The sequence below is a fragment of the Mustela nivalis genome (assembly GCF_964662115.1).
Source record: "Mustela nivalis genome assembly, chromosome: 8".
Taxonomy (NCBI): Eukaryota; Metazoa; Chordata; class Mammalia; order Carnivora; family Mustelidae; genus Mustela; species Mustela nivalis.
This window is the reverse complement of record NC_139027.1, coordinates 142,046,628-142,059,909: the sequence shown is the minus strand read 5'-3', so window position 1 is coordinate 142,059,909 and position 13,282 is coordinate 142,046,628. Positions and strand designations below refer to the sequence as shown.

Here is a 13,282-nt window from a genome sequence, read left to right as displayed (position 1 = left end):
TTGCTTCAAATTTTTTTTTCTGTTTCGGTCTCTTTTTTCCGAGGGGGGTTTCCAGTTACACGTATGTTAGACCTGATGATGTTGCCCTTGGGTCTCTGACACTGTTTGGTTTCTTCCATCTTTCTTCCTCAGTCCTCACTCAGTTCGGTGCTGGTTTAAGTCTCGGGGTTCCCCGAGCACGCGGAGCCGCGGCGGCGGCGGGGAAAGCTGTGGCGCCAGCCAGTGATGCGCTCAGTCGCCTGCTTGTGCCTCTGGAGTTTCCAGTCGGTCCCTCCCAGGGCTTCTGACTCTTGCTGGGGTTCCCTGTCTGCTCCCGGGCCGGCACATAGGGCCTCCTCCTGGGCCCGCGTAGAGAAGCGGGCGTTTTAGTGCGTTTGCGAGACCAGTGTCCAGGCTGCCTCAGCGTCTGTGTCCGGTCACCGCTTCTCTCCCCAGCGTCGGGTCTTGTGCTCCCGTTTCTTTGCGCGTCTAGTGGTGGCTGCTCGATGCTGGGTGTTGTCGGGACGGGGTGAGAGACGGGCTTCGTCTCCTCGCGGCCCCTCGCGGCCCACGCCGTCCTCGGGCGGCCCCTCGCAGCCCCTCGCGGCCCCTCGCGGCCCACGCCGTCCTCAGGCGGCCCCCGGCGGCTCTGCTTCTCCAGTTTCCCTTCTCATTTGTCCGGACTCTGGCACCTTGTGTCCGAGCTTTGTGGGTTCCCGCTTCTCTCTCGTGACTGCTGCTGTTTTCTTACTGTCTTTTAAGTTGTCTAAAGGTAGAACATTACAGTTTCGGTCTGTTGTTTGAACCTGTGTTCCTGGTGTTTGCGCTGTCAGTACAGATGTCATTCACTCTCCTGACCTTTCTCCTCGTGCTGACTTCTGTGCGATCGGCCTTGGTGCTTTCCTGTGTTCCTTGCATGTGAATTTAGTTTTCTTGAACTTTTAAGAGGAGGTGGAGTCTGAGGTTATCTGTGAGCCTCTTGGAGCTCCTCTGATGTCCTTGTGTGGTGACAAAACGCGTCTGCTTGTGTCCCAGGCCCCAAGGCACTGCTTCCTCCCTGACGTGCTCCTGGACCACCTCGGGTCCCCACTGCCCCATCACGCTCTGCTTCAGTGTCCCCCCTCATAGTCTTACCCGCGAGAGGTCCTGTGCAGATGGGAGCCCTGGGGAGGCCATGTGGCCACTGCTGTGCCCTGGGACAGACCCAGCCCCAGGCACAGCCGCTGCCTCCCTGTCTGAGGGCCTGTTGGGTTTCCAGGCCTGGCGGTGCCCGTTGGTGTCTCTAGCTTGTCCTGCACGGTTCTCTGCTGCTGTTCAGCTGCCTGTGGCTTATCTCTGCTGACTTGGGTCTAAATCCGGTCTGCTCGTTTCCGGTGCGGCCGGCTGGTTGCTATAAGTCTTACATGGGCCTTTGGGAGGATCAAGAAACAGCTGCGCCTGTTCCTTCCCAGGATATAGTGATTTTCTTGAAAGGAGAGAGCTTTCTCCCCACTGAGAATAGGTTCAACCTACAGGATAGTTGTGGGAGTGGCACACGGAACTCCGTTTAACTTCTGGAGGTTGCATTGCCTGCGGCCCTCCCGGTGTCACTGCGTGTGTGTGTGCTACACGTGTGTACCTACGCAGTCTCCCTGCGTGTGTGTGTGCTACACGTGTGTACCTGTGCAGTCTCCCTGCGTGTGTGTGTGCTACACGTGTGTACCTGTGCAGTCTCCCTGCGTGTGTGTGTGCTACACGTGTGTACCTGTGCAGTCTCCCTGCGTGTGTGTGTGCTACACGTGTGTACCTACGCAGTCTCCCTGCGTGTGTGTGTGCTACACGTGTGTACCTGTGCAGTCTCCCTGGGATGAGATGTCCTGCACCCCCAGGGGCCGGTGCTGGGAGGCGCTGTGGGGTGCTGTGGGGCGCCGTCGGGTGCGGGGCCACTCGGCCTCCCAGCTGTTCCCGCCTCGCCCACAGCCCGGCAGCATCTCCGGCTCCGTGTGGGGCACCTGGCAGGCTCGCCGTGCAGTTCTGTTCTGAATCTCCTGCTCCGGGCCGTGCTGAAGAGGGCGGGATTGTGTGTACGGGCGGCCTTCGCTCTGAGTCCGGGGACCGGCAGAGACGCCCCCGTCAAGACGGGTCCTCTGTGGAGCCCATCACGTCAGGTGGCCCGTGTGTGGGGACCTTCCTGCTGACCTGCGCCATGGCCCTGGGTGCGGCCTGCTCAGCCACGTTCCCCAGTGTCGTCCCCTTGGTTCCGCTGGTGTGTGTCGGCGCCTGGGGAGGACGTGCTCCAGGGTCCCGCAGAGGCTGCCTCTGTCCTCCACCAGCCTCAGCACCCAGTGCCGACGGCCGCCCACCCCCACGGCCGCCATCACGGGCCAGTGTGACGGTGTGTCCGTGGCCCTTCCGCACCTGCTAGCTGTCTCCTGCGCACGCAGGGCCCCCTCCTCCCTTCACCCGTCTGCTCGCTTGCTTCTCGGCACCGTGGCAGGGACTGTGGACTGTTGTATTCAGTGGGTTGTAGTCAATACTCTCATTGTTTCTAGATTTGGGCAGTGGAAGCCCCTTCAGGCTGGTTTCTAGATCCTTTTGAAATGTCTCTCTCATTCTTGAAGCACCGTGCTCTTACTGGCATGAGTGGCGTCCCGGAGCCTCTGGTGCTTCCCTGCCCCCCAGCACTCTGGCAGGAGCCCTGGTTCCCTTCGGGGAGGGGGGCTGGTGTGTGGAGGCCGGGGTCTGAGCTGTGTGTGGGTCGGATGCTGTGGGGCGTTCACGCAAGTTCAGGTGTGCACGCGTGCCTGCCCTCCCTGTCTCTGACGCAGCCTCTGCGCTCCGGCCGGTGCCCTGACTCCAATCTGCACATGGGGCTGCTTCGCGGCCCCCACCCTGCTGATGAGTCCTTCTCCGTGAGGACACAAGTCCCCACCATTCGCAGAGCGTTCGGCCATCTGCTCAGCACGACCAGCTCCCCAGCCACTTCGGCTGCCGGGGTCCCGGTGCTGGGAAGCGCGGGAGGCCGATGGGAAAAGCGTATTGATTAACTTTGACTCGGGTGTTAAGATGTGTCCGCGGTACGCACTAAGGAGTAGAAAAATCTTGCGACCCGCAGGGAGAGCCGGGCGTGAGGCAGCAGCTGTGGTGAAGCGCGGGGACCTGAGCGACACGGCGGAAAGAAGCAGGTCGCCAGAGACCGTTCTGGGGGTTCTTTCGTCCGTTGTTGCTTTTGCCTGTTTTTGGACTTCAGGGGGACGCTTGTGCCTTTCGTCACCGGAGGGAGTGCTCAGTTCCTTCTCCTTTTTTTAGTTTAGGAGTATTTCCTTTTTAAAAGGAAACCGTTTATCTTGAACTGATTTTAGCCTGTGGAAAAGTTAGGATGTGCTCGAGCGTTTCTGTGTACCCCTCACTCAGCTTTCTCCAGTGCGAGTTATCGGAGTGATGGGCTGTTAACAAAACCTTACCTGATTCTGTTTTTCAGAATTTAATTTTTTAATATCACAATGGATTTTTATGCTTTAGAGCAGCTTTAGGTTCCCAAAACTTGGGTGAAGAAGGTACAGAGAATCCCCGCGTGCCGCTGCCCCACCCCTACCCCCCACGCACGGCCTCCCCCAGCGGTGAAGGTCGCACAAGGATGAGCTCACACGGACACACCGCCCTCACCCAAGTCCAAGGTCACCCTCGGGTCACTGTGGGCGCCGGGCGCTCTGCGGGCCGGGACAGATGCATCGAGACCTGCTTCGGGCTTTATCGCATCACACGGAGTGGTCCCCGTGGGCGCCACGTGCTCGTCCTCACCCGACCTCCAGCTGCCCTGGGACCACTGGTCTCTCTATGTCTCCGTCTGTGTGCCTTCTCCGGAAGGTCGCAGAGCTGGGATCACAAGGCGGGCGGCTGTCCCGGGCGGGCTTCCTTCCCTGCCATGCGTCCGGCTCCCTCCCCGGCTTCTCGCGGCTTGAGAGCGCATCTCTCCTCGCCCTGAATCCGGTCCCGCGTCGGGATGGACCCCCGTGTGTCTGTCCGTCGCCTGCTGAAGGACGCCTAGGTCCCTTCCAAGTTTTGGCGGTCACGGGCGCAGCTGCTGACGGCACCGGGGGAGGTTTTGTGTGGAAGCGAGCTTTCCACTCTTTTACGGAAACGCCACGGTGTGTGGTCTCTGCAGCGTGTGGCTTGGGATGCTTGGTGTGGTAGATGCGGCCTTCCAAGCTGCCTTTCCAGGCGCCGGGCCATGTGGCGTTCCCGCCAGCCACGCGCGAGCGCGCCCGCTGCCCCGCGTCCCGGCCGGCGTGCGGTGCCGTGGGCGGGGCGGGTCTGGGCTCTTCTGAAGGGCGAGCGGGCGCTCTGCACTGGAGCTCCTGCGGTGGGTGGTTTTCCGGCTGCCGCTCTCCGCTGGTTCCGCTGCTTCGTTGCATGGCTCAGTACGTTCAGGCGCTTCTGCTGCCGTTTGGGTTCCGTGCCGGACTCCCCCGCATCTGGTTGGCTGTAGGGGGGCCTTGAGGTTCTAGGGAGCAGAGCAGCGGACAGCCCTGCAGACACCGGGCGCCGTCCTCGCCGTTCCCGCCCCTCCCCTGTGGCCCGTGTGCGGTGTGCGTACCCCTGCGTTTTCTTACGCCCCTTTTACCTTCCTTGAAGGGCCGTGTGCAGGCCCCTCTGCACGCGCTGTTGTCACTAACGTATTCTGGAACTCGGTCTCATTTCAGGAAGACCCTCTGGGCTCTGTCCTATAGCAACCCGCGTGCTGCGGCTGGTCGACCTCCGCCCCGTGGGCAGACCGTGCCGGATCCGGTAGCCGCGTGCACGAGCGTGTCTGCACGGCTGGGGGGCTGCTGGGGGCATGTGAGGCACACCGGCAGCCCCCTCCGGACGGTTGTGTGCGTCCCTAGCCGTGCAGCGGTGGCCTCCCCTATGTCACCTATACCACGTGTGGTTCAAGTGTCTGGTCTTGCCCGTGTGATGGCATCATGATTCGTCTGTGTTTGTGACTGTGCTGTGGGGCCTCAGAGCGGGTGTATTCTCATGGTAGGGTAGAGAGCTTCATGGGTTTCCATGACATGTACCCTGCTGATTATGCTGACTGGTTTCTGGTATCCTGGCTTATTTTTGTCGATTTGATGTGTTTTGTCTTGGGTGTGGCGATTCGAAGCCTCTGTTACTAGTGTGTTTCTCTTTATCTCCTGCAGCTCCTGCTTTGCAGCGAGGGGCTGGGTGTGCATGTTCTCTGGTGCCTACGTGTTCCTACGTGTCACATCTTCTGTGAGCTGTCACTCTCACCGTTAAGAAAATACCCGTTTGTCCAGTGGGCTTGAGTTCTGTGTCCCGAGTTGGGACCATCATGCTGTTCTCTCTGACCCCTAGAAAACCCCTGTCCTCCTAGAAAACCCCTGTCCCCCCTTCCTGGTGGTAGCCACGTCTCCTGTCTGCAGCACACACTCAGTCTTGTTTTCTGGGCTGAACAGGAAAGATTTTCTTTGAATAGATGAATGAATGAAGCCCGTTCACCTTTATGGATAATGACCAACATGCTCGGTCTTTTCTCTTTTGTGATATTTTTATAATTATTTGTACTTTAAATGTTTGCTGTGATTGTCTTCCTCTAAAGGGTGTGTTCTTTGCTCTTGAGTTAACATTTTCTGGTTGTATTTAGGAAGTTTTAGAATTATATTTGGGTTATTTTTGCACGTAAACCTTATTAAATGTCTTCTGTCCCTTGGTTTTCACTTAACTGTTCAGCTTTTTGGTTCCTGTGGGTCCTGGGGTCCAGTCAGTGCCTCATGGCCGCCGGTGAGCCTGCCCTGTGTGGTCTTTTCCCTGGCTCTCTGCTTCCTGGTTACAACACATGACCTTCCCCGCCGACCTCTGGGTTTGTAAGTGCTTCTCCCGTGGCGTTGCCCTGCTTCCCCCACCCACCTCTTGGGTGATTGGTGCCCATCCCATGGCAGAGTCTCCAGGAAGGCCTTGGTGCAGGGTCCCCTGATGTTTGTATGTGGAAAACGGTTCTGGGGCTTTGATGGGGGGACAGTTTGGCTGGATATAAAATCCTTGGTTCGCACTTTCTTCCAGTCATTCTGCGACTGCTTGTCTGTGGTCACCTCGCTTTGTAAGTTGGTTTTGAACGGCTGATGCCAGGCTGATTCTCTTCCCTTTGTATCTTATTTTCTGTTTACCTGGAGGCCTCGTCTTTTCTCTTTGGAAAGTAGTGGTTTCCATTGAGGAAGCGTCAGAGTTGATAAGACGCAGGTTTCCCAGAATGTTCTCTTGGGTTCTGGTTTCAGGGTCTCTCTTGCTCCCGAGTCTGTTTTTCTCCTTCACAGGCTCTGATCAGGCAGTGCGGGCCTTCCCCGGGCCTGGCGGTGTGGGTGCCCCTTGCTGGCCCGCCTTGCTTCACTGTTCCCTGCTTGGTGCCTCGCAGTTAACTTCACTCATTTCTGACATGATTTGTTTCCTTTCCTTGTTTTCTTGCATTCAGTCAACTCTTATTTCTGTTTTTAAGATTTTGTTTGTTTATTTTAGGGAGAGAGCACTTGTGAGTGGGGAAGGAGGGGCGAGGGCGAGGGAGAGAGTGTCTGGAAAGCAGACTGCTTGGACCCGGTGCAGGGCTCTGTCTCACGGTCCCAAGATCACAGCCTGAGCCAAATCCGGGAGTCGGACGCCGCACTGACTGGGCTACTCAGGCCCTGGTTCTTAACCTCCTTCTCTGTCACTATTTCAGGTTTTGGTGCGGTTTCCTGTCCTCACATGCTCGAGTACGTTTTTTGTCGTTGAACGTGCTGTCTTCGTGTTCTTGTGTTCCCAGACGGGGTTTGTCTCGGATGTGTGTGGGTTCCGTTTTCTGGCTTTTGTGGTGATTCTTTATGGATTTGCTAATCTCCCTCTTGTGCGTTTTCCTGGTGGTTGGGCATCTCGTAAGACTCGCGGCCTGGTGGCGCCCTCTTCTGCCAGAGCCGGAAAGTCGGGTAGCCTCGCCAGGTTTTTGTCCGTGTTGGTGGTGTTGGTCAGACTCTGCACCAAGGCCTTCCTGGGGACCCTGCCAAGGGGCGGCACCATCTCCTCACAAGAGGTGTGTGGGGGAACCACGGCAGTGAGATGAGAAGCACACTAACGCAGAGGTGGGGGATGGGGTCGTGGAGGGTCGCGTGTTGTAACCAAAGGACCCTGTGCCCTCTGATGTGAGGTTCTGTTTCATGGGACCCCAAATGCCCCTTTACTTCTCTTTCTGTTTTTTTTTTTTTTTTTTTTTTTTTAAGATTTTATTTATTTACTTGAGAGAGAGACAGTGAGAGAGAGCATGAATGAGGAGAAGGTCAGAGAGAGAAGCAGACTCCCCATGGAGCTGGGAGTCCGATGCGGGACTCGATCCCGGGACTCCAGGATCATGACCTGAGCCGAAGGCAGTCATCCAACCAACTGAGCCACCCAGGCGTCCCAGCTTACTTCTCTTTCTGTACCTGGTTTTCAGATGGCTCTTGTCAGGGCCTCTGTGTTCCGAGATCTCTGCCCGAGCTCATCCATGTCTGTGCTCTGGGCGCTCAGACTGGGGGGCGGGTGGCACCCAGCAGCCATTCTGGGCCGGGTTTTGCTGGACCATGGCCCCTCACAGGCTTCCTCCCGACCGGGCCTCCGCGGGGGCCATGGGGCGCTGCAGGGACGGGCCAGCTCTGCTCCCCTGGGGGGCTTCGGAGCAGGTGCTCCCGTCTTCACATTGTGCGCATGGAGTCGCGTCTGTGTAGACTTGCCTTCCTTGCTCTGGGCTGTTTCTGGGGAGAGGCAGGGCACCACTGGCGTGACTAAGTGGCAACACGCTGTCCTCACCCTGTGAGCGGATTGCGTCCTCCTCACCGAGTACTGGAGTCTTTACCGCAGCCGCCGTTCCTCCCGTCTGCGCCGGTGTGCTCTGTGCTCTGGGCAGAAGGGGCGGAGGCATGGGTGGAAACGAGTTTGGGAGCCACGCCGTCGCGAGGGCAGGCGAGTGAGCCCTTGGAGCCTGTGCCGTTCGGTTCTTTCGGGCCCTCTGGCAGGTCAGCCTGAGCGGCTGGGGGTCCGGCTGGCAGGAGCAGCCTTGAGCGCCGCCTCGGCTGAGGGCCACCTCTCTGTGCTTCCGGCTGCCGTGGAGTCAGCTCCTCGCCCCGAGGTGGCAGTTTCCCTGAGGCACTTCCCCAGGGGCCCAGGGCCTGGGGGTTCCTGTTCTTGGATCCGCGGTGGCGCCGTGTCTGCACAGCCGTGGGCTCCCGAGTGAGCTTGATCCCGCCAACCAGGTGGGATTGGGACGAATGGGGTTTTTTCTTTCCGTTTGGTTTACGAACCAAGTGTTTGTTGGCGTCTGATGGATGGAGCCATCTTGACCGCGGCAGGGCTGCCTTCAGAAGTAACTTCCTTTGGCTGTGTTGCCGGTGGCCCTGCGTCAGGGAGGCCCCGTTTGCCAGGGAGAAGACGTGTCGCGGCGCCAGCACCCTGTCCGAGGTAGTTGTTTGTAGCCCCGGTGCCCGCAAAAGCAGGGAACCGAACAGCCCTCGATGGGCGCGGCTGCTGGCGGGCTTGGTCCTGACCACTGCTGCCTCCAGCGCTGCCTCCCACGCCCGATCCCTGCAGAGTGTTCTGTCGGCTGGGTCGGGGTGTGGGGTTGGCTGCCTCTGCGGCTCAGAGCCACCACAGGGCCCGTCCCACAATTAGACGTGCTCTGTCACATAGGACATCTTGGAACGTGGGCTCTTTGTGGAACCGCGCAGAACCACCAGAAGCTCCAGTTTCTCGCTGACCTTCAGAGCCTGCCTGGGCTGGACACACGCCCATCAGAACCAGAATGCTTGGCCAGGTTGGCCACTGTTACAGTGAAGGCTTATCTGTCTCCACGTCTGACTTTCCCCATCTGTTAACTTGCTTTCCGTGCGCACCAGTCCCCGCGAGCCCCAAGGTCGGCCGCCGCGTCGGCCTGGGGGGTGGGGAGGGGAGGCTGCCTTCGCGTGTCGCTTTCCTTCCAGAAACCGGCCTCTCCCTGTGGTGTGCGACCGCGGGCCGCCGCGCTCCTGCCGTGTCCCCCCCACCCTGCGGACTTAGTGTTCGTCGCAGGCCTTCACAGGGCGCTGCCGGGCGCTGCCAGCTCTTGCACCAAACGCGTTAGGGCTGTTGCGGAGACTCAGGGACTCGCTGCGAAAACCGGAATCGCTCTTTCAAACGAGGAAGAGCCGCCCCCGCAGGAGTGCGCTGGGGGCGTCTTGGTGGGGGTGGGCATCTGAAGGGGAACGGAGGGCAGTTGAGGTGGAAGCCGTGTGTGTGCACAGGGACGGAGCAGCCGTGCCCAGCCTGGCAGACGGGGCTCAGGCCGTGGCGACCAGGTGCGGAGCGCGGCCGGCCTGCGGGTGCTGTGGTCCTCGCCTGCCACCTGCTGGCCGGCTCCCGGAACTGCGGCCCGGTCTGGGCAGGGGACTCGGTCCTCTGGCCCCTGTGAACTCGAGACGGCTGTGAACATGCCGTGGTCACGTTTGCTCCTGAGACATACATGAGCGACGTTAACTGTCAGAATGCAGACAGTTTTCGTTCTCAGCGGAAAACGAGCGCCCTCCAGGCGTGTGGTTGGAGCCCCGGAGCATCCGATGCATGCGGCCACCATGCTTCCAGGAAAACCGGCCCGGCGACTCCGTGCCACAAGCGGGCTTCAGAGACTTGCAGACACTCGGCCTTTCCGCCAGCGGGGCAGGCCCTGAGGCAAAACGCTGCTTTTAGCCCAGAGACAGCAGACGGGGTCTCACTCGGGATCAGGCAGCTCAGAGTGCCAGCCGGCTGACCATCAGCCTGCCCCGTCCAGGAGTTCAGACTGTATGGCGTTGGGAATGTTCTTTTGTCAGCGAAGCGGGGATGACACCATTGGGTCCAGGTGTGGCATTGGTCTTGCCTGTCCAGCTGGAAACGTGGCCCTCTGCTCGCACCCCCTCCCCGTTAGGGACTCGTAAAGCACTCCAGCTCAAGGAGCAGGCCTGGAGGAAGGAGCCTGTCCCCGGCCTGGCTTCCTCCAGCACCGGGGTTCCTTGGGACACCTGTAGGGAAATGTGAGTGGCCCCAGGAGTGTGCAGTCCTGGGGCAGCGCGTGGCTCTGACCCGCCCTTCCAGCGCTGTGGGTCGCGCCCACCTGCGTGCACCACTAACCCGGCTGTCTTCTCCTTTCTCGCCACCAGGGGTCGGGCCCAGGCTCCGCGGTCCCAGGCGGCTCCGGCGTTGGAACCCCCAGACAGTTCACACGACAAAGGATCACGCGGGTCAACCTCAGGGACCTCATATTTTGTTTAGAGAATGAGCGTGAGACAAGCCATTCACTGCTGCTCTACAAGGCACTCCTCAAGTAGCATGGGGCGGGCGCGGCGCCGCGGACGGAGACGCCTGGCACGTTTTTATATATTTGCAGATGACGCCTTTTGTAACAAGCAAATGGGATATTGTTTAAAAAACAGCCACCTCTTTACAACGAAACAGTTTTATATTCCCGTTTCTAAGTCCGCTCTTCAGTTCGGAAGAAGACACGTTTCTGTAACCGAGAACAGAGGCCGTGGGCGCTCTGCACGGACAGTTAACTCTTAACTCATCTTTGAGTGGCCTTCTTGCCAAACAAGCCATATCTAAAAACTGATGGAATCGTTTAGTGAATGATTAGCTGCCCTCTGTCACCTCGTAGCGGTTTCTACATTATTCGTGCATTTTGTTTTATTCCACCCAACTTACTGCGTAGGTGTGTGTCTACAGCAATGACCTCATTTCATTTATTTTATTTTTGTATTAGTCAGTTGGCAAAGCAAACTGATTTTTTAGACTATTTATGTCCCCATCCCCTCTCTCGCCAGAGTCCCCGAGGAGCACGGAGCTGGTCGCGCTCGCCCGGGGCAGCCGCGGCGGCTCCTTCCGAATGTGCGGTCGGCATTGTACAGACGCGTTTTATTTGCTCGAGTTTGTAAAGCTGTAAAGTTAAAAGAAATGAAAACCTTTTCAGCATAAATATATTTTACTTGCACTGTGTTTTTTAGCTAAAAGTGGAAACTTAGATGAAATAAAATCAAAGTTGAGAAGAATCATCAGAAGACTGTTTCTCAGTGTGAATCAAGTGTTGAAAAATGGTTGGTGTATTTTGTCAGTAATTGTACATAATTTTTGGCACATAACATGAAGATGGCTATGTAAACTATAATTATTTTGCTAAGAGACTGTAAGCGAGCTGTGGGCCGACTTTACAGATGTCCAGAGCAAAGCCCTTCTTTGTACCTATTTTTTTATTACAAATATACTAATTGGTTCTTTATATTTTCAGAGGTTATTGTATTAAATTGTCTATTGATAGTACTTTTATGACTGTAAATACTTTGGCTTCTCCGTGTGAATCCTCACGCCAGACCGGACTTTGCGCGAGTATGAACCGAACGCGGATCAGTATTTTTACACCTGCAAACTGTTACACCTTTTATTTCGTCTTTTAGGAAATCCCTGTCTTTCCATTTTTTCATGTAAATTTTGCACAGTTACTTGTTCATATGTAAATATTTTACTTTCAAAAATGAAGTTTTTAATTGCTATTGTTTTATATAGGATTGAAAGAAAATTAACTCCTTTATTAAAAACAAATTTATCTGTACCCGTTTTGGCTGTTTTTCCCGGTTTTCCAGGGTTAGATTCCACCAGAGGTTCAGCTCTGGTTCCCCTGAGGCCTTTGTTTAGGAACTGCTTGTTAGAATCCGTATCGAAACCCTGGCGACTCTAGTAGAAACGACCTCGCCTCCAAGGACAGGACCTCCGTGACCAGGGTGAGGCCTGGCGTGAGCGGCATCCGAGGGCCCGAAGCTGAGCTTGCTCCCTGCACACTTGGGCCGTCTGGGTCACCCTGCCTCGGACACAGGGATGCCGGGGCACCTGCCCACGCAGCTGGGGCACCCTGGGGAGAGGCAAGGTAAGACCCCAGGGGGTCCACACACGGACACGTGCTCTGGCGAGCCTTGTGGGGTGATTTGAGGGCCCTGGCCTTGGGCTGGACCCACGGTGATGGAGACAGACAGGGTCTCTGGGAGGCCCCACCTCCTCTGGCTCCTCCCATGGGGCGGGCCAGCACCCTGCCTCTCGTAGGTTGCCTGTCGTCAGCCTACTAGGCTTGGGGTCCAGTTTCCACACTGACTTTAACTATTTGGACGAAACCCAGCAGCATGAGGGCTGCCTTGCAAGTTACGCTGGCAAACACCGCTCTCTTAGGGAGCCTGTGCCCGCGTCTTTGGGGCTCCTGGACGCATCACAGACTAGGGGGCTTCAGCAGTAGAGGCCCCTGTCCCCCTTCCGGAGGCCAGAAGTCTGAGGTCGGGGCTTGGCAGGGTCAGTGCCCTCCGAGACCTTGGGGGTTCTCTTCTGGGCTTCTCCCCCACTGCTGCTGGTGGCTGCCACCTTGGACATTCCCTCCGAGTTTTCATGGTGTTTTCTCTCTGTGCGTCTGTCTTTGTGTCTGAATTTCCCCCTCGCAAACTCCAGGACACAGGTCACACCAGAGTAGGGTGCCAGTGGTGACCTCATTTTAACTTGACTTCCATAATGACCCCGTCTCGAAATCAGGTCAAGTTCTGAGGTGCCAGGGGCTGGCACCGCACAGACATCTTATAGGGGGATCACACTCAACCGTAACAGGCCGAGACCCAAGCCTCTGTGGGAAGCCCCCAACTCGCGGGTTGGAGGCTCCGCTCATGTGAGAGGCCTGGGGTAATTCGGTGATTAGATCCCACCTGCACTTGCTAACCAGATGACTGTCTTTGCGAGGTTCTCGGCCTGAAAAAAATCAGGTCAATGGGTAGAGGACAGTCGGACTTGGGTTTCTGCAGGTGTGACCGACTCAGTGTCAGCTTCTCGCACGTCCTCCTGGGTCCCGTTGCTCTGCCGAGGACAGTCGTAGCCAAGGCGCAGCCTCTGACGTCGGCAGGAGGCCCTGCGTGGCAGACGCACGGGTTTGTCCTTGTTTTCCCCTCGGGGGACAGTTACGTGCTGTGCAGTTAGCTGCCCGACGTCAGCTGTGGGAGCTTGGGTGGGCTGCGAGGTCGAGGGCTGGCGGCTGCGGGCCAGGACATCCGCTCTCCCCACGCTGTTCCCCAGGGCACTGTTCGCAGCCGGGCAGGAGCAAGAAATAAGTCACAGAGTTTCATGAAGTTTGGGAAGCAAAAAGGCAAAGAAAGAAATCACAGATGACGCCATTGTGCCTGGGAAGTCCGGAAGAAGCCACACCCATGTTCCCGAAACAGGTTTGAATCTTGTGAAATTGCAGGGAGTGGAGTCGGTAGCCAGAAAGAGCTGTGATTCCGGCAGCCGGCGGCCGGAA

General features: G+C 57.5%; 1 protein-coding gene across 2 annotated transcripts in view; it reads left to right on the top strand.

Annotated features, from left to right (window-relative positions):
- Positions 1-11,569, top strand: part of TAF4 (TATA-box binding protein associated factor 4) — a 64,896-nt gene extending 53,327 nt beyond the window's left edge. For both annotated transcript variants that reach the window (XM_082746381.1, XM_082746382.1), the window contains one exon: positions 10,128-11,569. In XM_082746381.1, coding sequence (XP_082602507.1) covers positions 10,128-10,295 — 168 coding nt within the window. In that variant the 3' untranslated portion in view covers positions 10,296-11,569. The remainder of the gene's footprint in view (positions 1-10,127) is intronic.
- The last annotated feature ends 1,713 nt before the right edge of the window (positions 11,570-13,282 follow it).